Source organism: Xenopus laevis, chromosome 9_10L (genome assembly GCF_017654675.1).
Source record: "Xenopus laevis strain J_2021 chromosome 9_10L, Xenopus_laevis_v10.1, whole genome shotgun sequence".
In the NCBI taxonomy this organism is placed as follows: Eukaryota; Metazoa; Chordata; class Amphibia; order Anura; family Pipidae; genus Xenopus; species Xenopus laevis.
Window position 1 is genome coordinate 124,056,764 of NC_054387.1, and position 21,413 is coordinate 124,078,176.

The window sequence follows — 21,413 nt, forward strand, 5'->3', positions numbered from 1 at the left end:
TGGCCCCACAGAAAATCTTCGGGAAATAGACATTTTGCTAAACATTTATTGAACAATTATATGCTTATTATTTATATCTTCACTGGGCCCCCTATACCTCCTTGGCCTCCCTGTAGTAATATGGAACTGCTCCATACAACATCTCTGAGTAACTTCCAGACCCACACTTCCTGTTTAGACAGGAAGTTGGCTTTTATCAACTATAGGACAATGTTAACTGGGTTTTCACTTTTAAATTAACTTTAAATATGATGTAGAGAGTGATATTCTGAGACAATTTTCAATTGGTTTTCATTTTTTATGTTTTTTTGGGGTATTTAACTTTTTATTCAGCAGCTCTCCAATCTGCATTTTCAGCAAACTGGTTGCTAGGGTCCAATTAGCAACCATGCATTGATTTGATTGAGACTGCAATACGAATAGGAGAGGCCTGAATAGAAAGGCAGGTAATAAGAAATAGCAATAATAATACATTTGTAGCCTTACTGAACATTTGTTTTTTAGATGGGTTCAGTGACCCCCATTTGAAAGTTGGAAATAGTCAGAAGAAGAAGGCAAAATAATGCAAAAACTATAAAGAAGAAAAAATGAAGGCCAATTGAAAGGTTGCTTAGGATTAGCCATTCTATAACATACTGAACTTTAACCTAAAGGTGAACAATCCCTTTAAGTTCCTGAGGAATAGGGCAGCTGCCATGGGGCCAGTGGCGTAACTAGATGTTGCTGGGCCCCACAGCAAATTCATTTTAGGGCCCCCAACATATTCAGTGTTTGTCTTGTCTTAACAATATATGTTGAAATTGCTCATCAATGAGAGCCTCATGGGGCCCCCTGTATCTCCTGGGCCCCCCTGCAGCCGCAGGGTCTGCTTCCTCTGTAGTTACGCCCCTGCATGGGGCAACATAGGATGGTTACCCCCAGATCCTGACTGGGATTCAAAATAGGCCCTGGCATTTCAAGTACATAGAGGACTAAACAGCCTACCACAATAAATAGTCTATGGCAACTTACTCTGGCATTTGCCAGAATCCACAGATTGCCAGTCTATTTCCTATGGTGCACTTTCTGCCCTACCCTAAAACTAGGCCTGAGTAGCTCCTCTATGAAGAAATGCCTAAATGCTGTTGTTTGGCCCTATATATACTGTATATATATATATATATATATATATATATATATATATATATATATATATATATATATATATAACTATCCCACAAAGAAGGTTCGAACTCTCAGGACTTAAACGAAAAATAAAAATGTTTTATTAACTCAAAGACTAACGTTTCGGGCTCTCACTTTGAGAAAGGTCTCGGAGAGGCCAGAACGTTAGTCTTTGAGTTAATAAAACATTTTTATTTTTCGTTTAAGTCCTGTGAGTGCGGACCTTCAAATTTTGATACTGCACCCAGGCAACTTTAACCATTTATCGAGAGTGCGGGTTGTCTCGTGGATTATATATATATATATATATATATATATATATATATCTGCCCTCATCTGGTGGTGACTGGCAATTTATTATATTCATGGTATGGTATGGTTTTTAGTAAATTTATATTTTACTTATATTCAGCAGAAATATAAGTAATGAGACAACAGAAGAGAATATATTTGATGAAGCGATGAGCTGCGCAGCCTGTTAGGGTGATACAGGGTTAAACAGCTGCTTGTTGATTTAGAGAGGATGGAGGGAGTCACAACTTACTGCATGACGCCGAGGTTAGTGACAAGATGACAGGCCCTAAGGGTTACCTTAGTAACACTGACAGATTTGCATTGTTTAAGTGGAGATTGCTATTAGCAGGTAAATTGTGCACATTCGCAAATGGAGAGGAAAGAAATACTAAGGGTAGGGAGAAGGAAAAGTAAGGAATCATATTAATGTCGTTGCTCTGATTGCTAGCTCTTCTGCCATCCACCACAGACATTCTAAAAGGCTTCTATTCTATTAAGAAAGAGATAACACTCGTATGTTAATAGCTCAAGCCGTATAGCAAAAGTTTGCATATTTTACAGTTTTAGACCCTGATAATTCAGCACCAAGTGGGAATAACCAATACTTATAATTCAGGTGTATTGTGCAGGGGTATAACTACAGAGAAAGCAGATCCTTCCATTGCATGGGGGCTCAGGAATGTAGGGTGGCAGTAAATCCGTAATTAATGAGTCATTTCAAAATATGGCAGAAAAGCTCAATTTACCAATGTTTTGGGGCCCTAAATTGAGTTTGCTGTGGGGAACAGTAACATCTAGTTACACCACTGGTATTGTGCTTTTAGTAAAGAAACTACTAGAAGAGACAAGATCATGTAGAGTACATAGAGGGTAGCAGAATAATAAGCAAATCCAGTCATTCTGCATAATGGCCATATGCATTTATTGGCATGCATTAAAGTTACTATATATTACTATGGAGCAGTGTTAGCCTTGATCAAACAATTATAAATGCCTATGGGGAGGTTGAATAGTAGGGGGCATGTACCTTGTAACCAGGTCTGGACTGAGAGTCAAAATACATAGTGACATTTCAAGCACAGTAAGGCCCTAACAGCCCCCACAATAATTAGTGACTGTTTATGGCATCTTACTGCAGCCCCTCTGGCATTTGCTGACCCACCACCCACCTTGAAACACCATGCTTATAAAATCAGGAGGAATTTCATTTGGGAATGGGAGGCAGAAGAGACTATTTTGAGAGAAGAACAGCAAAATACTAGACCCAAGCAACATCTGCAGTGCTGCACCATACCAGCCCTGGCCAACTACTAAAAAATTTTGCAGGTACTCAACCCACTGCAGGATGCAAGAGAAATCATTAAACATAACTTAGAATAAAAAAAGGCTAGGAATGGAAGAATAAGAGATAAAGGTAAAGGAAAGAACTGAAAAGAAGAGGAGACAGAAGCACAAAATGAAGAATCAGAGAAAGAAGTTAGAATAACAGGGTTTAAGAATTGGGGCAGAAGAGGGATCAGGTTAGATACAGGGGGGCCCAGAGGAGTATGAGTTGTACCTGCAAGGGATTGAGGAAGGGGGTAACAAAGTAGGTAAGATGGGATACAGAAGAAAGATGAGTTAGGAAGTATGAATTAAGGAATCAAAAGGATGCAGAATTTGCAATGTACAGGCTTATAAATAAAGACGGGGATGAGTGTTGTGACCGTTGCAATTTACATTAGAGGCACTGGCATAGGCACATAAGCGGCATTGTGCTTGGGGGACAACACAGCACTTGTATGGACCAGCCTACACAGAAGGAAACAACACCATAAGCAGGAGCCATAAAAAATAAAGGGAATGGCAATAATGAGGGTGAGGAGGAGGATCAGCAGATTTCTCGTTGTCTCCATTGCAGTTGGTCCCATGTATCTGCTCTGTCTCTCTCAGTGATTTTCCACTTTGCTCTTATCGTTCCCAGTAAATTGATGTAGCGCTGCAGCCATTCCCCTCGCACAGCTCTGCAAATATTTGCTTGGCCCTATCACCAGGAATACAATCAGCCTGAGCATCCACCAAATCTGAAGGCAGAATTTTAGCATATCCCCTTTTTCTATTGGAAATAGACCCAGAGAAGTCAAGGTGCAAGTGATAGGGGTGGAAAGTACTCAGTTGTCCATGACCTTGGAAGGAATTCTTATAGGCTCCTCTCTTTTGTGTCTTTTCTAACAAACAACATCCTTTTTATAATGATCTTTTAGGTACTGAAGAGAAGTGATAATGACGGAAAAGCCTAGAGATGGAAAATCTCTAGGCTGGGTATGAGTGTTTTAGTGATTTATAGGGAATTGTTTAGCTGATGTAAGCAAATGGCAAAGGTTATAGTTGCTAGGTATAGGTGCAACTAAAGCTGAAGGTGCAGGGAGTAGATTAGGTGAGGGGTGAAGATGGGGTTTAAGGGGTTGAGTTGATGCTCCCAAGCTGAAAGCAAACTTTTAGGAACATCCCCATCGCATTTACAGTCTCTAACATATCCCACATAGGATGTAATTGTATTACGGCCACATAATACATACAACCATCATATATAATCAAGGATGGTTATAGGAGCTGCTAGTGAAAGTTACATGGAAACAATCCAAGGGGGTTATGGGCAGAGTATAGTGTCATTTATAAGAGCAGTTTAGGGGAGTGGATTTTTATGAGCAGTTTAGCCCCTTTTTCAACATCAGTCCAACAAGTTGGGTTATAGGGAGAGTTTATAGGAGCAGTTGAAGAGATGTTATATAACAGCTGAGATAGTTAATAGAACATATAGAGTAAACCTATAGGAAGATATTATCAGAACTTTGGGGGTAGTTAAATGAAAGGACTATAAATTGTTCTGGGATTATAGGAAATGTTTAAAGAAGCATTTAGGGGAGATTTATAGGCAGATATTATCAGAGTTGTTGGTGGAGTGCTGTTATGAGCAGTTGAGGGGTTATAGGGAGAGTTTATAGCAACATATAGGAGAGGATTATAGGTAGAGTTTATAGGAGCAATTGGGGGAATTAAAGGAAGTGTTTATATAAGTAACTGGAAGTTGGGGGAGAGTTAAGGTAGAGTTTATAGAAGTTTTGGAGGGTTAAATGGAGTGTTTATAGAAATAGTCAGAGGGTTAAAGTGAGAGCTTATATAACCAATTGAGGTTGTTATAGGGTGGGTTGGATTATACAAATATATAGATCAGAGTTACAGGCAGAGATTATGGGAACAATTGGGGTAGTTAAATGGAAACTATCATGAAAATTATAATTTAGCATAAGCTTCATCACAGAGATATATTTTCTAAATATAATCAATTACAAGTTATGTATTGGTTCGGAAAAAATCAAGCTTCTCTTCAACCTCCCCTCCCCCACAGCAATCTGTCTTTCTTTATTTTATCTTAATGCAGAAGTTTGCAATCTGATTTTGACAATATAGTCTTTGGAGGGGCTCCTTTTTGCCTAGATGTATTAGAGCTCACTATTTCAAAATCACCAGAAATCATATATCTATACATTAAGGATTTGTGCTGAAAAAGGTTATTTTGTTAGATTGTATTTGAGTGAGCTCTATAATATCTTTTAGAAAAGGCCCCCTCCTTAAAAAATACTGTATGTTAGATCTAACTGTCAGTAAAAATCTGACACCTGACTTCTGCATGAAGAAGAAGAAAAAATGGAGAGGAACAGATGCTGATGGGGGAGAGTAAATATAAACTTGGTTATTTCAGAATCAGTGCAGAATGTTTGACTGGTTTTGTCTAGAAAATTTCAGCATGATGTATTATATTACATTTTCATTTTCGCAATAGTTCCCCTTTAAAGGAAGTGTTTATATGAGCTGTTCTGGGGTTATGGGGAGAATTTAAAGGAGCAGCAGGAGAGTTAACCAGACCATTTATACATTAGTTGGGGGGTTTTAGGGAGACATTATAGATGTATATAGGGCTTATAGGGATAGTAGATATCAGCAGAGGGAATATTGGGTACTGCTAAAGGAGATTTAAAATACTAACTCCACTTGTCATGACTTCTTTGCCTTCCATGAGACATTAGAGGTGAAAATGAGTTGGCAAGTCCCGGGCTGCTTGTACAGTGTGATAATAGAATATGTTACAGTTGTACCCATAATTAATATCAGTTACTTTATTTTTACACTTCACCTTCAGGGAATCATCACTACAGGAAAAGCACAGATATATTTTTTTCGTGATCCTGAAGCATCTGACAATGTAGCTCTACAGAACGGGCATTTATGTTGTGCCATTGGAATTTTTGTTTGTTTGTGGCTTCTATAATCCATACACCTGGGGAACGGACCCCTATTCCTCCTGGTTTCAAGCTGCTACAATAGAATGTTAGCGCTTATGGAAAGGGGATTCTGGGGAATGTCCTCCTTGGCTGGGAGTACAGAGGGTTAAAGGGATACTGTCATGGGAAAAATGTTGTTTTTCAAAATGAATCATTAATAGTGCTGCTCCAGCAGAATTCTGCACTGAAATCCATTTCTCAAAAGAGCAAACAGATTTTTTTATATTCAATTTTGAAATCTGAAATGGGGCTAGACATATTGTCAATTTCCCAGCTGCCCCAAGTCATGTAACTTGTGCTCTGATAAACTTCAACCACTCTTTACTGCTGTACTGCAAGTTGGAGTGATATCACCCCCTTCCCCCCCCCCAGCAGCCTAACAACAGAACAATGGGAAGGTAACCAGATAAAGAGCTCCCTAACACAATATAACAGCTGCCTGGTAGATCTAAGAACAACACTCAATAGTAATACCCATGTCTCACTGAGACACATTCAGTTACATTGAGAAGGAAAAACAGCAGCCTGCCAGAAAGCATTTCTCTCCTAGGGGTATATTTATCAAAGAGTGAAGTTAGATATCACCACAGTCCACTAAAGCAGTATTTCATTCTAGCGGACTGGGCTATCTCTAACTTCAGTCTTTGATAAATATACCCCCTAAAGTGCAGGCACAAGTCACATGACCAGGTGCAGCTGGGAAACTGACGAAATGTCTAGCCCCATGTCAGATTTCAAAATTGAATATAAAAACTGTTTGCTCTTTTGAGAAATTACAGGATCCCTTTAATGTAAAACCCAGATCTATGTAAAACACAGAAAAGGCACATCCTTATCCTATAGGCATCTTTGGTCACTCTTAGTTTGATGCAAACAATTAATTTCTGAGATAATTTGTAGCTGGACTTTATTCTTTCCTTGGCAACTCAACAGTCTGGAGCATACACTGTTATATGGTTGCTAGGGTTGCATTTACCGTAACAACCAGAAAAGGGTTTCAGTTTCAGACTGGAAGATGAACAGGGAAGGGGCTGAACAGAATATCGAATCATGTGCAACACCCTAAATTTATTTATATCCATCCTATCTAGAGAGCTATGACTATACCAGCATATGAAGCACAATTCTGCAGGAACAGCCCCCCAAGTTTTTTTGTAGTCCGTAGACACCATAAAACTATGGCAGCATAGTGATTCCCCTGTAATAAGCACAATTCAGCAGGAACAGTACCGTAAGTTTGCTCATAGTCTGTACAGAGAGATCCCATAAAACTATGGCAGCATAGGAATTCCCCTGTACTAAGCACAATTCTGCAGAAACAGCCCACTAAGTTTGCTCATAGTCTGTACAGAGAGATCCCATAAAACTATGTCAACTGTGTATTCCCCCGTATTAAGCAGGTACCGTTGTTAACTTTGCTCATAGCCTGTACAGAGAGAGAAGTCATGGGATGCATGTTCTAAGTACAATTCTATAATCAAAAGGTTCCAGACCCCATGTGCTGAGCAGAAATGAAAGCTGGAAAGATTTCTGGGTCCCTGAAAGGGAGACATGATTGTATTTGTGTGTTATTTTCCTGTGAATTCACATATCTTTTCTTTTTCGAAAAGTCATTCTCTGAAACAATATTTGTCTGCCTGAGCAATAGTTGGAGGAGATTTATGGTGCCATTGGGTCAGGATGTTTCTCTTTGTAGCTGAAAGTATTAGCTGTGTGATATTAGGAACATCCATTTTCTCCTGTGATGTGCAGCAGGGCTAGGGCTGGTGTGGGATTTAGAGCCCATTTTTATGTGCTGGAACATCTAGTACCTTTCATTTCCCTCTTCAAAGGGAAACGACACCATATATTAGTAGGGTTTACTTTCCCTTTATCTGTATTATTAAAGAGAAGTTATGTTATCTGCACAAACACAGTGTGCAATGGACTGCTGGCCCCCCTATTGGAATTGGAAGACAATGTGCCTCAAAACTGTCCCAGCATTTCCCAATGAAGCTCTTGAGTTGATCTGAGTTTGGCTGTGGGTTTCACCACTTCTTCACCCTCCTTGTTGTAGGTTGTTCTCCTTCCCCTAATGAGCGCAGAGATTAGTTGTGGGTTGGAGGTTAGGAGCAATTGATAGCCGGTAGAGTGAGCCCATATGCAGGGAATCTGCGAACCGGTGTATCCAGAGGAACCGCTCTTGCCGCGGCTTACAAACACTTCGGAAAATAGGGAGACTGACTTCACCGGGCAATATGATGACCACGTGGAGACCAGCGTAATAAAATTGTAGATACTTTATTGAACATCACTCTAAAATCACATGCGGGCAGGGGATATGTGCTTCACGCGTTTCGTGACCATTGTGTCACTTCATCAGAAGTAGTTGTGGGTTGGGTCAGAAAGGCTGATGATAGCTGTGGGCTGTTCTTCTCTGGTCAGTCATGAAGGCAGAGTTTTGTGGTATGATTCTTGTTCTGTAAGGACTTTATAACATCTTCATTAGGATATTGACTGGGGATACCTGGGCCTTCTGACTCCTACACACATGGCCACCCACCCTTATTGCCCCCCTACCACCCACACCAGTAGAGAATCATGGGAGTAGAGGAGTCCACACCCCATTTCTCTGTGAACCCCCATGCAGCTGCTCCCCGGTGGTCTGCTCCCTTATATTAATGCCACTCAAATTTTGGGATTGTGGTGCTGCTCCCCTCTCTTTTCTCCAGTTCTCTCCATCTGAAGTGCTAACAAGCGCCTGTGCCCAAAAGCTCAGTTTCAATTAGCAGTTGATGAAGTTTTCGGTTCCAGTAGAAAGTGGCACAGCAGCGAATTCTGTCACTGCATCAGCAAATCACACCCTTGTGTTATGTGCGCTCTCGTTTTTAGCTTCTCTCCCCCTCCCCAGGAATCTTTACACTAGAATCAAACTCTAAATGTTATATTTGTATTTCAGAACAATGTGTATGTGTTCTGTATATTTATCAGTATTCAGTAAATAATGACGTGTGGCAAAAGCAGTTGGGACTATATGAATCCTTACATTCTATATGTAATTATAAATGGGTTCAAAACTAAAACACTATCGTTAGTGATGCCTATTATTGAAATTTTCATGCATCATGCATTACAGACGTACCTACACCTACACCCCTGAGCTAAATTAGCTGCAAGCACCCTATGCATACGGTATATGATATTATTTAAAAAATGGGGAGGAGCTTCACACCAAGAAGCTGAAGCCACTGCCCAGTACTCACACCTGAAAGGGCTAGTATACACAGCTAGTGCATGCTATGCATATTTTACAGTGTGGGGTTCAAGACTTTATCTTACTGTATTCACTCATTCTATGAACTAGCCAACCATGCTGCTATTCATATCCTCTTTTACAAATGGATCTCTGAAAAGCACTTTGCCATCTGCCAGCCAAGGTCATTAATAGCCAAATTACACACAGCAGATTTCAGCCTAATATCTTGGAATCTAGGAAGTGAGTAATAGCCTAAAAGAGCCCCACTAGGTCAGCTGTGGCTGCTGCAGCTGTTTCATGACAAGGGAGATCAAGAGTGACATCAGATACAATGTGAGACACCTCAGTGCTTATCTACTGCTCTCCCTACTATACCTGCTATCCCGCATCACAGTCCTTTCCCAGAGACTATTATCCCACTGTTACTATAGACACCATCTCTCCCTACTATACCTACTATCCCACAGTCACACTCCCTTCCCAGAGACTATTATCCACTGTTACTATAGGCATCATCTCTCCCTACTATACCTGCTATCCCACAGTCACACTCCCTTCCCAGAGACTATTATCCCACTGTTACTATAGACACCATCTCTCCCTACTATACCTGCTATCCCACAGTCACACTCCCTTCCCAGAGACTATTATCTACTGTTACTATAGGCACCATCTCTCCCTACTATACCTGCTATCCCACAGTCACACTCCCTTAACAGAGACTATTAGCCCACTGTTACTATAGACACCATCTCTCCCTGCTATACCTGCTATCCCACAGTCACACTCCCTTCCCAGAGACTATTATCCCACTGTTACTATAGACACCATCTCTCCCTGCTATACCTTCTATCCCACAGTCACACTCCCTTCCCTGAGACTATTATCCCACTGTTACTATAGGCACCATCTCTCCCCACTATACCTGCTATCCCACAGTCACACTCCCTTCCCAGAGACTATTATCTACTGTAACTATAGGCACCATCTCTCCCTACTATACCTGCTATCCCACAGTCACACTCCCTTCCCAGAGACTATTATCTACTGTAACTATAGGCACCATCTCTCCCTACTATACCTGCTATCCCACAGTCACACTCCCTTCCCAGAGACTATTATCTACTGTAACTATAGGCACCATCTCTCCCTACTATACCTGCTATCCCACAGTCACACTCCCTTCCCAGAGACTATTATCTACTGTAACTATAGGCACCATCTCTCCCTACTATACCTGCTATCCCACAGTCACACTCCCTTCCCAGAGACTATTATCCACTGTTACTATAGACACCATCTCTCCCTACTATACCTGCTATCCCACAGTCACACTCCCTTCCCAGAGACTATTATCCACTGTTACTATAGACACCATCTCTCCCTACTATACCTGCTATCCCACAGTCACACTCCCTTCCCAGAGACTATTATCCACTGTTACTATAGACACCATCTCTCCCTACTATACCTGCTATCCCACAGTCACACTCCCTTCCCAGAGACTATTATCCCACAGTTTAATTTTAATTTGGTTATATATTTGGTTCAGTCTTTTCTGAATTATTCAGTATTATGCTGAGTGTAGATTTTGTGCAACCCTAATGATATATTTTGTACCACAGTAGCTGCTACTTTTAACATTGTAGAAATATATTTGAATGTTTCCTGTGTCACAGGCCAGATAGAACTGCATGGTTTCCTCCGCAGGCATCCATCAAGCCTATTTTCCAGCCACATACAGTTAGCAGAGATTACTCTCTCTCTCAATGTGGTATATAATAAAATATGTCTGAAAGGCTGGAGAAAGTCACAGAAAAGAAGAAATAGTTCAGTGACCAGGGGATTCTCTGCATAGAAGGCTGTGTGAAGGGTTAAACTTCTCTTATCTTTACAGCTACATGATACAGGAAGAGGCCACCAAGCTGACTTCCTGTCCATGCTGTTGCTGTGGTAACGTTAAGCGTCATGGAACCTTCCATATTGGGTTTTGGTTTATCACCCCTCTCCTTCTGGCTCCTATCTAGATACATGTGAAACAGGGGCCATAGAAAACACAAGATTAAATAAGTCATCTCTAATATAATTATTTTTTCACTTTTATTATCTTCTATGTAGTAAATATTCAGTATTATTGATGCTGCTCCACCTGCCCATCTCATCTCTCTCATTATCATCATATTAACATTGTATTGCCTTAACGTATGTTGGGTTTGTTGCACAGACAGGCTAAATCAATACATGGCAGCCCCTGCCACCTCTGGGACACCTTTCTATACATTCACAGCCTAGGGAAATTAACCTGGGTGGTGGCATGCAGTTGGTAAAATGTCTGTAAATCTTGTCCTGAGTTCAGACAAGAACCATGATTGTGACTAACTATCCCACAGAATGATTGTCAGGAAGATGGCTACACATGTATGGCAAAATTGGACTGATCCAATAGCCAAATTAAACTATTCACATTATACCTGGGAGCGGGCATCTGGGGATGGCCCATCCTTAAACTGGCCATAGACATGTAGATTTACCTTCATATCGGACGAACGATTGTTTGCTGCCATCTCCCGACCTGCTACTAACCATTGAGATCAAATAAAGTAGTAAAAGAACAGATCAGACGATGTTGTGCCCATGACAGCAATCAGACGAAATTTATGTCCAACAAAGCTGGTGACGGTCTCCCACTGATATCGTCAAATCGGCAATACGGTAGCCGACAGAAATTTTCTATCCCGTCTGATCAACTGAACGACCGATCGCCATGACACAAAAAATGTCGGGACACTCCCCACATGGCCCGAAACATGTCCCAGATCTGGTAATGAATGGCTTGACAATATCCATTCCTGTGCCCACTGGACCAAAAACACCCTAGCCTTTTGCAAGGAGCATACGAACATTAATAAGACAAAGGGGCAATTTTCAGTGCAATCCCCTTGTTTTTTCCCCCCACAATGCTGCATTTTTCTATCCTGCTGCAAGTAACTCGGCCATGCTGTTGGGTCGTTGGGCTCACTTGTCTTATCTGACCCCTTCCCTCTTGTTCTCACCAACAAAGCCCTCTCCTTTTGCCCCTGCCAAGGGGAGGGGGCTCAAAGCCTTCCCTTTCCTCACCTGTCAGGGGGAGGGGGCCCTGTCTACTGTAAGGTATCCTCCCTTCCCTCTTGTCCCCTGTAACCTTAAAGGGATACTGTCATGAGGAAAAAAAATTCAAAATGTATCAGTTAATAGTGCTGCTCCAGCAGAATTTCGCACTGAAATCTGTTTCTCAAAAGAGCAAACAGTTTTTTTTATATTTAAATTTGAAATCTGACATGGGGCTAGACATATTGCAAATTTCCCAGCTGCCCCCAGTCATGTGAATTGTGCTCTGAAGGTCAGTCACTCATTACTGCTGTACTGCAAGTTGGAGTGATATCACCCAATCTCTTTCCCCCCCAGCAGCCTAACAACAGAACAATGGGAAGGTAGGCAGATAGCAGATCCCTAACATAAGATAACAGCTGCCTGGCAGATCTAAGAACAGCACTCAATAGTAAAATCCATGTCCCACTGAGACACATTCAGTTACATTGAGTAGGAGAAACAACAACCTGCCATAAAGCAGTTCCATCCTAAAGTGCTGGCTCTTTCTGAAAGGACATGATGAGGCAAAATGAGCTGAGATGCACCCACACACCAACATTACAACTAAAAAAAATACACTTGCTGGTTCAATAATTAATTTTATTGTGAATTATTTACAGTGTAAACAGTGTAATTTAGAAATAAAAACTACATCATAAAAATCATTACAGAATCCCTTTAAATTCCAAGAATCCTAGGTCTCATGTGCCTCCATCTGAACAATTGCAGCCGTCACTGCATCTGTACTGGAATCTGTTAGCTAGGCCAGAGAAATCACAAACTGACAGTTTGCCTAGGCTGTATAGTCCATAAACATTCATCTTTCCTTAATAACAGAATGTCAATTCCCCTGTAACTGATAAAATATTTTGTTTATTGTTTTGTTTTATTTATTGTATCAACTGGAGAAGCTAATAATGAAGTTTCGTTTTAGCAGAACAGAAAGGGTTTTTATTCACTCCCTCTTTTTGAAAAAAAGTGAGGGTTTTTAGTTTTTCTTTTACCAAATTCTGCAGAGCAGTGCAGACAGGAAGCCCACAATGCAGGGTCAGGAAGTCCCCAAGTCAGCAGCAGAGTTGCATGTGAGGTTTCAGCTGTTGTGGCCATAGGCCCAGGACACCCTATTCCCTCAGGTTCAACACAAACAATAACCACTCTGAGACATATATTGTGGCAAAATCTGCGGAGGTCACAATCTTTATTTAATAATACCAATAAAAGGATTAGGTACACCCTGACCCCCCCCCCAGCTGTGGCTTCTACTAGCAAATGTGGGCCTAGTGGCCCACACTGTAAATCAAGGAGCAGGGATCATGGGGCAAAGTGCCCTCTGTGAACACCCGATAGCCCACGCCCTGATCCCACCCGTGTGCATCAATGCCACTAACCCATCCTCTAGCATGACTCAGACAAGACACTGCAGTTAAAATCTGATCCACTCTAGTGACTCAACCCCGGTAGGCTTGCACTGAGACCATATCTTCCCTCCATAAGCTGTAGCTGTACCAAGGGAGTACTGTTGACCAACACAGATAATGGTACCCCAGAAGAAGGAGAAAAACTCTAGCGCTTTTTAAGTCAATCAAGTAAGTAAGTAAAGATTTCTTCATAACCCTGTCCAGCAGTTGGTCGGAAAAACCCTGAAGCACCATCTTTCTTGTCCTTCTAAAACCTAGATATTGCGCTGATCTGATCGTGTGCCATAATGCCCAATGATCAGATCACAATAAAAAGAATATGGCAGTCAGATCGAGGGCTGCATCAAGGAACCAATGTGGTCCTCGATCCGATGGGATATTTAAACCCACTGGATCAACATCTGGCTGACATTCAGCCAGATATCAATCAGGGAAGCCCGTCAGAGGGCACCAAACTCTGCCCAATAAACTGCCAACTTAATATATCGGCTGCTTATATCGGCTTGTGTATGGGAAGCTTTAGTGGTGCAATCCTATATATTGAAAGGGTTAGGATTAAGGTTAGCAATGTCTTAATTGGTCTCATACTTTCCCTGCAGGTTTGTACCCATAGGGACTGTCAGTAATGCTGCATGCTGGAAAAAGTTCTTGATCTGTTATATGTGCATTCAGCATTGGTCACCTTCCATGTTATTAAACCACTGACGTTTTGGTATAAATTTCACAATTTGTTTATTCCTAATTTTGTGGGTTTATCACTTTTTATGTATCTCTTTCTGTCCTCTTCTTCTGCCTCTTGAAACAATTCTCCTGCAGGTCTGTTAACCAGCTGGCTTTTGCTACATTGTGTGCAGAAAATATAAATATGTACTATTTTTAATAGCTAATGTATTTACAAATAACTTTAAAACCATTGAATAGTTTGGCAAATTTATTGAAATTACATTTACTTCTTATTATGCAAAAACATAGTTTTGGGGTGGTGTTGGGTAACTCCTCCGGAATGCCCATAAAGCAGCCAAAGCCATATTTAATATGTAAATATTATGCCTTGGCATTTTTATCCTGAAAAATGTTAGCTATTGTTCTCTCTTATATATGAAGGAGTGTACATTTAGATTTATGCTTTCCTGCATGCATCATTGCCGACGCAGTGCAAAATATCCAAAACTCAGTTAAAACACCTTCAGGGTAAAGGAAACTATATCTATTAAAAAAAAAGTTAATATTCACCCTTTCGGGGAATAGGTCCACAAATGACAAGCAAGCAAGCCACCATTCTTTAAATAACAGAAATAAATCTCACACAGCCTAAGGCTACCTGCTGAGGTCACTATCTCCAAATCACATCACCCCCCCCCCTCAATTTTAGAATATTTCTATCAGAGCCCCTGAGGTGGTGAGCAATGACAGTTGTGTGGCTAAGAGCTCATGTCACTGTCAGCAGGTTGAAGACAGGTGACAGTTAGTAGAGGACATGACGTCTGCTGCCTTCTGGCCTCAGGACATCGCCTACAGGGTGAATCATTTTAGTGAATAAACAGGATGCCCTGGTTCATTTTGGCCAGTTGGCAAACCCTAATAGAGGCTATGCGTAGTGTATGGCGGTTACGGTGCTTGCAGACCTAACAGGGCAGGACAATGACACAAACTCATGTTTTATGTACGTCTCCCCAGTAGGCTGTCAGAGGGAGCACAATGCCAACTAGTGGTCATAGGGGCCACAGAGCATGCAATGTAAGCAGCATTCCTGTCCTGCTTTATGGCAGCTGATATTCTAGCTATATGTATAACAGAGCATTCTGTCCCAGTGGCTGCACCAGATCCAATCTGATCCCCATTATAAGCAGCAGTCCTGTCCTGCTTTATGGCAGCTGATATTCTAGCTATATGTATAACAGAACATTCTGTCCCAGTGGCTGCACCAGATCCTATCTGATCCCCATTGTAAGCAGCAGTCCTGTCCTGCTTTATGGCAGCTGATATTCTAGCTATATGTATAACAGAGCATTCTGTCCCAGTGGCTGCACAGATCTTATCTGATCCCCATTGTAAGCAGCAGTCCTGTCCTGCTTTATGGCAGCTGAGATTCTAGCTATCTGTATAACAGAACATTCTGTCCCAGTGGCTGCACAGATCTTATCTGATCCCCATTGTAAGCAGCAGTCCTGCCCGGCTTTATGGCTGATATTATAGCTATCTGTAGAACAGAGCATTCTTTCCCAGTGACACATATTCTTACTGTATCTGATCCCCATTGTAAGCAGCAGTCCTGTCCTGCTTTATGGCCGCTGAGATTCTAGCTATCTTGAAACATTCATGCCACAGTGGTCAGAGACAGTCCTGTCTGAAACGTCACAAGTAAAGGAGTTTAACAGAACTTGACTGAGACAGAAAAGTGTAGAAAAGCAAAGTAAACCTTTCCACAGCACTTAAAAATGCTTCATGTTAACAAAAGGAAATTTATGGAGGGAAGTAGCCTTTAACTGGTTTTCATACAAAGGGAGTAGGATGCAAGGAAGAAAAGTCTTAGGAATAAGGAACAAGAGTGAGAATGGCAAAGTAAATGGAGAGGAGTCAGAGGGATGAGAAGCCTGTCTGATAATGGAAAAGATGCTGTCTCCATGACAACAGGAGCTGGCGGACGCTTTCTTTAATGTCACCCTCACTACAAACGATCCCAACACTAATTGCGCGAGCCCCAGGTATCGAGAAAGCTTCTTTCTTACTCCTTGTTACCCTGGAGGAGGGGAGGGTCGTTAGCATGGAGGTTAACCGGGTCACCATTAACGCAGGAATGACGTCACGGCATGACGTGAGGGAAGGTACTGTATCTCTAATTCACTCAGAAAGCTGCAGCTGACCTTTCTAAAAGGGTTTATTCATCTCTCAGAAGTCAGATCTGCGCATTGCTGGATGCTCGGGCTGTACGGGGAGTTCGACACAGCACTGGAAATGGAAATGGTTAATAAGCTTATATATGATCAACAAGTTTTAATTTTGGGGTGGAAGCAATTTCCACAAAATTTCTATGATGTAAAGACAATTATGCCACGCTGATACGGTCCTACACGCAAGTATCAGGTCAGCAATGTCCTGCGCAAAACGCGTTGGTGACATGTGCAATGGAGCCCTATTACATTTACAAATTGCTTAAAATGATTAAAAATGTGCATTGGAAAGTTGCTTAGAATTATTGTTTTCATTATGGAACAGTTTATGTTGGGGTTTACACCTGGAACAAACTCAACCCAATATAGCCCTTATTACCAGGCTCTGCATAAGGATATTGGAGTCCAAAATGCGTTGAGTTGTTGTTTTTATGGATGCTGCTCTTGATTGTTACTATGCCAAATGAGAATTAATCTTTATCTGGATCGGATGATGCTGTGGAGGCTGCAGTAGATGACTTTTCATACAGCAAAGTTGTTCCTATAAATACATCTTTAGGTGTATTATTATTAAACCTTAATTACACGGAAAGCCCCAGTCCTCCATTGGTCTTACTACTTAAAAACACAAGGAAGCAATCAATAGCATCATTCATTCCTTTCATAACCAAAATCTTCCATTATATAGATCATGGATAGACAAGGGGGAAGAGTTGGCCAAGGACCAATGGAAACACAAACTTGTCTTTATCAGCAGTCAGTATATTTTCCGTTAGAGTCTGGCTTAATGATGGTTTATTGTCCGTCCGCCTTTCCATAATTGTATTTATTCATCTGATTGGGAGCTACTATATTGATTTCCTGGTGAAATGACTGGTAAGGGGACAGTTTCCATATTATGCCTTGTGTTGCAGGGAATGAGTTGTAGTATAATTAAAAAGGCAGAAAGGGAAATTCAAATAGCAATTTCCCCCAGTAGCCTTAGCAATGCAATAATACCATGGAAGAATGGTATGTAGTTGGGGGAGGCAGCGAAGGATCCAGTAGATATGCTTCCTCTATTTCAGGTAAGAGGACTTTCTCATGAAGTGCTGGGTCTACTGAGTCATAACATGCTGGGAGTATAAAACACTGGAGCCACTATGTAATATATTACTGGGACCACTGTGTTACATATTTCTGGGGTCACTGTGTCATGAAATACTGGGGACCCTGAGTTATGAAATGCTGGTGTCAACATGTGATGAAATGCTGGGGTCATTGTGTGATGAAATGCTCAGGCCAATGAGTCATGAAATGCTGGGGCCTCTTAGTCATGAAATGCTGGGGCCCACTGTATCATGAAATGCTGGGGTCACTGTGTCATGAAATGCGGGTGTTACTGAGTAATGAAATGATGGGGCCACTGTCTCATGAAATGCTGGGGCCACTGTGTCATGCTAAGGCCACTGAGTCATGAAATGCTGGGGCCACTCTATCATGAAATGCTGATGCCAATGAATTGTGAAATGCTGTGGGGCCACTGTGTCATCAAATGCTGATGCCAATGAATCATGAAATGCTGGGGCCAGTGTGTCATGAAATGCTGGGGTCACTGTGTCATAAAATGGGGGTGTCACTGAGTAATGAAAGTTGGGTATGCTGTGTCATGAAATGTTGGGGCCACTGAGTCATGAAATGTTGGGGGCACTGAGTCATGAAATGCTGAGGTCACTGTGTCGTGAAATGCTGGGGACCCTGTGTCATAAAATTTTGGAGCCACTGAGTCATGGATTTCTGATGCCAATGAATCATGAAATGCTGGGGTCACTGAGCCATGAAATGCTGAGGCCACTTAGACATGAAATGCTGGGACCTCTGTGCCAAAGTAGACACATAACTGTTCTATGCTGTGGGGTCAAAACTGCTTTCCTGTGTTGCGGTATCTGGGAGTCTGGGATTTCCTGGGGTTCAATATCATAAGAATAGCACAGGGACCAAAGGTTATTTTAATTCAGCCACGACTGGTGGTGCTTGATCTAAATCTATTAAGACTGTCTCTGTAGTAGCAAGCAGTATGGCAGTTCTTCTATACTGAAGATTAAAGTTTTTTTTGCATACAGTAGGCTACGTCCTAACAAATTCCTTGCCTTCTAAACATATAACAAATCAAATAAGAATCTTATTTATAAATATGGAACATTTTTTCATACTAGTCTTTGACTCAAGAACAAAAGCTTCAAAGAACACACTAATTTAGCTAGCACGGTGCTGCAGGCACACTGTGAATACATTACTTTAATAACTATTTCTATTTATACTTTTAACAGATGTTGTCAGAACTTTTCTCCAGAAAATTCTTAACATATTCATAGGCATATGTGATAAAGTTGAGATCAGTCTAAACTTTTTCGGATGCTTATGAAATGATGAGTGCTTCCAATCTGCTCATGAATTCATTGTATGGGCTATCAGATTTCTCCTCTGACCACCGTGGTCTTTTGTCTGTTAGAAAGATAACTCCGATATCAGCCATAAAGTGTGACTGAACTGCTGCTTTGTGAGGGAAAGGAAGGAGATGGAAATAGTGTGTAGGCTAGGGTTACGACTCAATCATGTTATAGGGAAGTTCAACTACACTCTTTAGTTTATTGTATCTTAACCATTCTCGCTTTCTTGTTAACAGTACAGGATCGGACAGCTGTACACCATCAGCAAGCACAGCCACCAGGAAAGTGACCGAGGGGAGGGAGTGGAAGTGATGGAGAATAGAGAACATTATGATCCGGTACACGGCTCGGGACAGTACACAGAGAAACGGGTCCATCTATCTAGGTGAGTAAGACACTGGGGCTGTTTGTATTGGTAGTGGGGCCCAAGGCTATTGGTGGGTGCTGGGAGTTAGGTGTTTTTAGTGCCATCCTGCTGTACTGAGACAGCATATCAGCTTGGGGCACACCGATAAAATCCATAGTCCATATTGCCCTTCCTTTTTTCATCTTCTCCTACTTTCCTCTTCATCTCCTACTGTCATCATCATCTCATACTGTCCCCATTTTGCCCTACTGTCTCCATCTTCTCCTACTGTCATCTTCATCTCTTACAGTCATCTTCATCTCCTACTGTCTCCACCTTGCCTTACTGCCTCCATCTTCTCCTACAGTCATCTTTATCTCCTACAGTCATCTTCATATTGTCTCCATAATCTCCTTCTGTTATCTTCATCTCCTACTGTCATCTTCATATTGTCTCCATAGTCTCCTACTGTCATCTTCATCTCATAATGTCACCTTCATCTCCTACTGTCTCCATCTTCTCCTACAGTCTTCTTCATATCCTATTGTCATCTTCATATTGTCTCCATATTCTCCTACTGTCATCTTCATCTCATAATGTCATCTTCATCTCCTACTGTCTCCATCTTTCCCTACTGTCTCCATCTTCTCCTACAGTCATCTTTATCTCCTACTGTCTTCATCTTGCCTTACTGTCTCACTTTTCTCCTACTGTCATCTTCATTTCCTGCTGTCTCCACCTTGCCCTACTGTCTCCATCTTCTCCTACTGTCATCTTTATCTCCTACTGTCTCCATCTTGTCCTACTCTTTCCATCTTGCTGTACTGTTGACAACTTGTCCTACTGTTGTTAGCTTGCCCTACTGCCCCTATCTTGCTGTACTCTTAAAACCTTTTCCTACACTCATTATCTTCCTTTATACAGCCATCTTGCCCTGCTGTCACCATCTTGACCTACTTCTATCATATTGGCCTTTTAGAAACCTCTTGCCTTTCTGCTGTCTTCTTGCTGTACTGCATCCATCTAGCTGTACTCTTAAACCCTTATTTTACTCTTATTGTATGGCTTTACTGCAGCCATCTTGCCCTGCTGTCACCATCTTGTCCTACTGCTGTTATCATGACGTACTGGAAACATCTTGTCCTACTACTGTCATTTTGCCCTGCAGTCCCAATATTGCACTGTTAACATCTTGTCTTACTCTCACTATCTTGCTTTACTGCAGCCATCTTGCCCTACTGATTCCATCTTGACCTATTGGAAACTTCATGCCCTAGTGCTGCCATCTTGTTGCAGTCTTCCATTACTCTTGCCATCTTGCCCTACTGTCACCATAATGCTATGTTATTTTACAAACTGCCTGCCCTCTGCTTGAGGTGTCTCCACTATATGTCTAAAAATCTGCTGGAAGATATGAGATGGATCCAGAAGGGCACAACATTTCACATGAAGAGACATTATATTAAACTTTTTTGGGATTATGAATATCACAAATCTGATAAATTATGTGTTCACCTACAGTATATTACATTGGTGTATGTGTAGGTCAATGGCTGGAAAGTCTTCTTTCCAACTGGCAAAAGGCTTGATCAGGGTATTTAGAAGATAGTGGGGCCCTTCACATGTTTCCCGTTATTTGGAATTTGGCCACATGGCCTCTGCTATATCATATGAATACAATGATCAGCAGAATAAAACAACCTGCAGATTTGGGCTTGTGCCATTGGCTGTGCCATTATACTTAAGTTTGCTAACCACAGGCTCTGTTATTATAGCCCTCCTATTGTGTTACAGTCCTCTAACAAGAATCTAATGTGTACTGTGCTTTGTCATGCCAAACAATGTGCTAGGGGTGTGCAAGTATTTGTCTGCACTAATGTTATGGTATAGTATAGTGGATAATGGATAATTTTCTGCGGCTGGTGTGCAAAGCCAGCAAATAGAAGGTGGCTTGATTCCCCATACAAACTCATTCCCAGATTGTGCAACTCTATGCTAATTAGAAGCTGAATAAAACTACAAATTAACCATGTAATTAGAGCACAAGGAGAAGGGCCAGATGGTGAGGAAAATGCATGTGCCACTTCTATATTCGGAATAACCTCAAGGGCTCGTTTACACAAGTGGCTTAACTTGCCTCATTTTTATGCTTCATAGAATCCAGTGGTTGGTGTTTTCTCCATTC

The 21,413-nt window shown here is 41.4% G+C and overlaps 1 protein-coding gene across 1 annotated transcript in view; it reads left to right on the top strand.

Moving 5' to 3' along the window:
- Window positions 1-21,413, top strand: part of LOC108701707 (cytoplasmic phosphatidylinositol transfer protein 1) — a 52,022-nt gene that overhangs the window by 11,893 nt on the left and 18,716 nt on the right. The window contains exon 3 of the mRNA XM_018236685.2: window positions 19,119-19,267. Coding sequence (XP_018092174.1) covers window positions 19,119-19,267 — 149 coding nt within the window. The remainder of the gene's footprint in view (window positions 1-19,118; window positions 19,268-21,413) is intronic.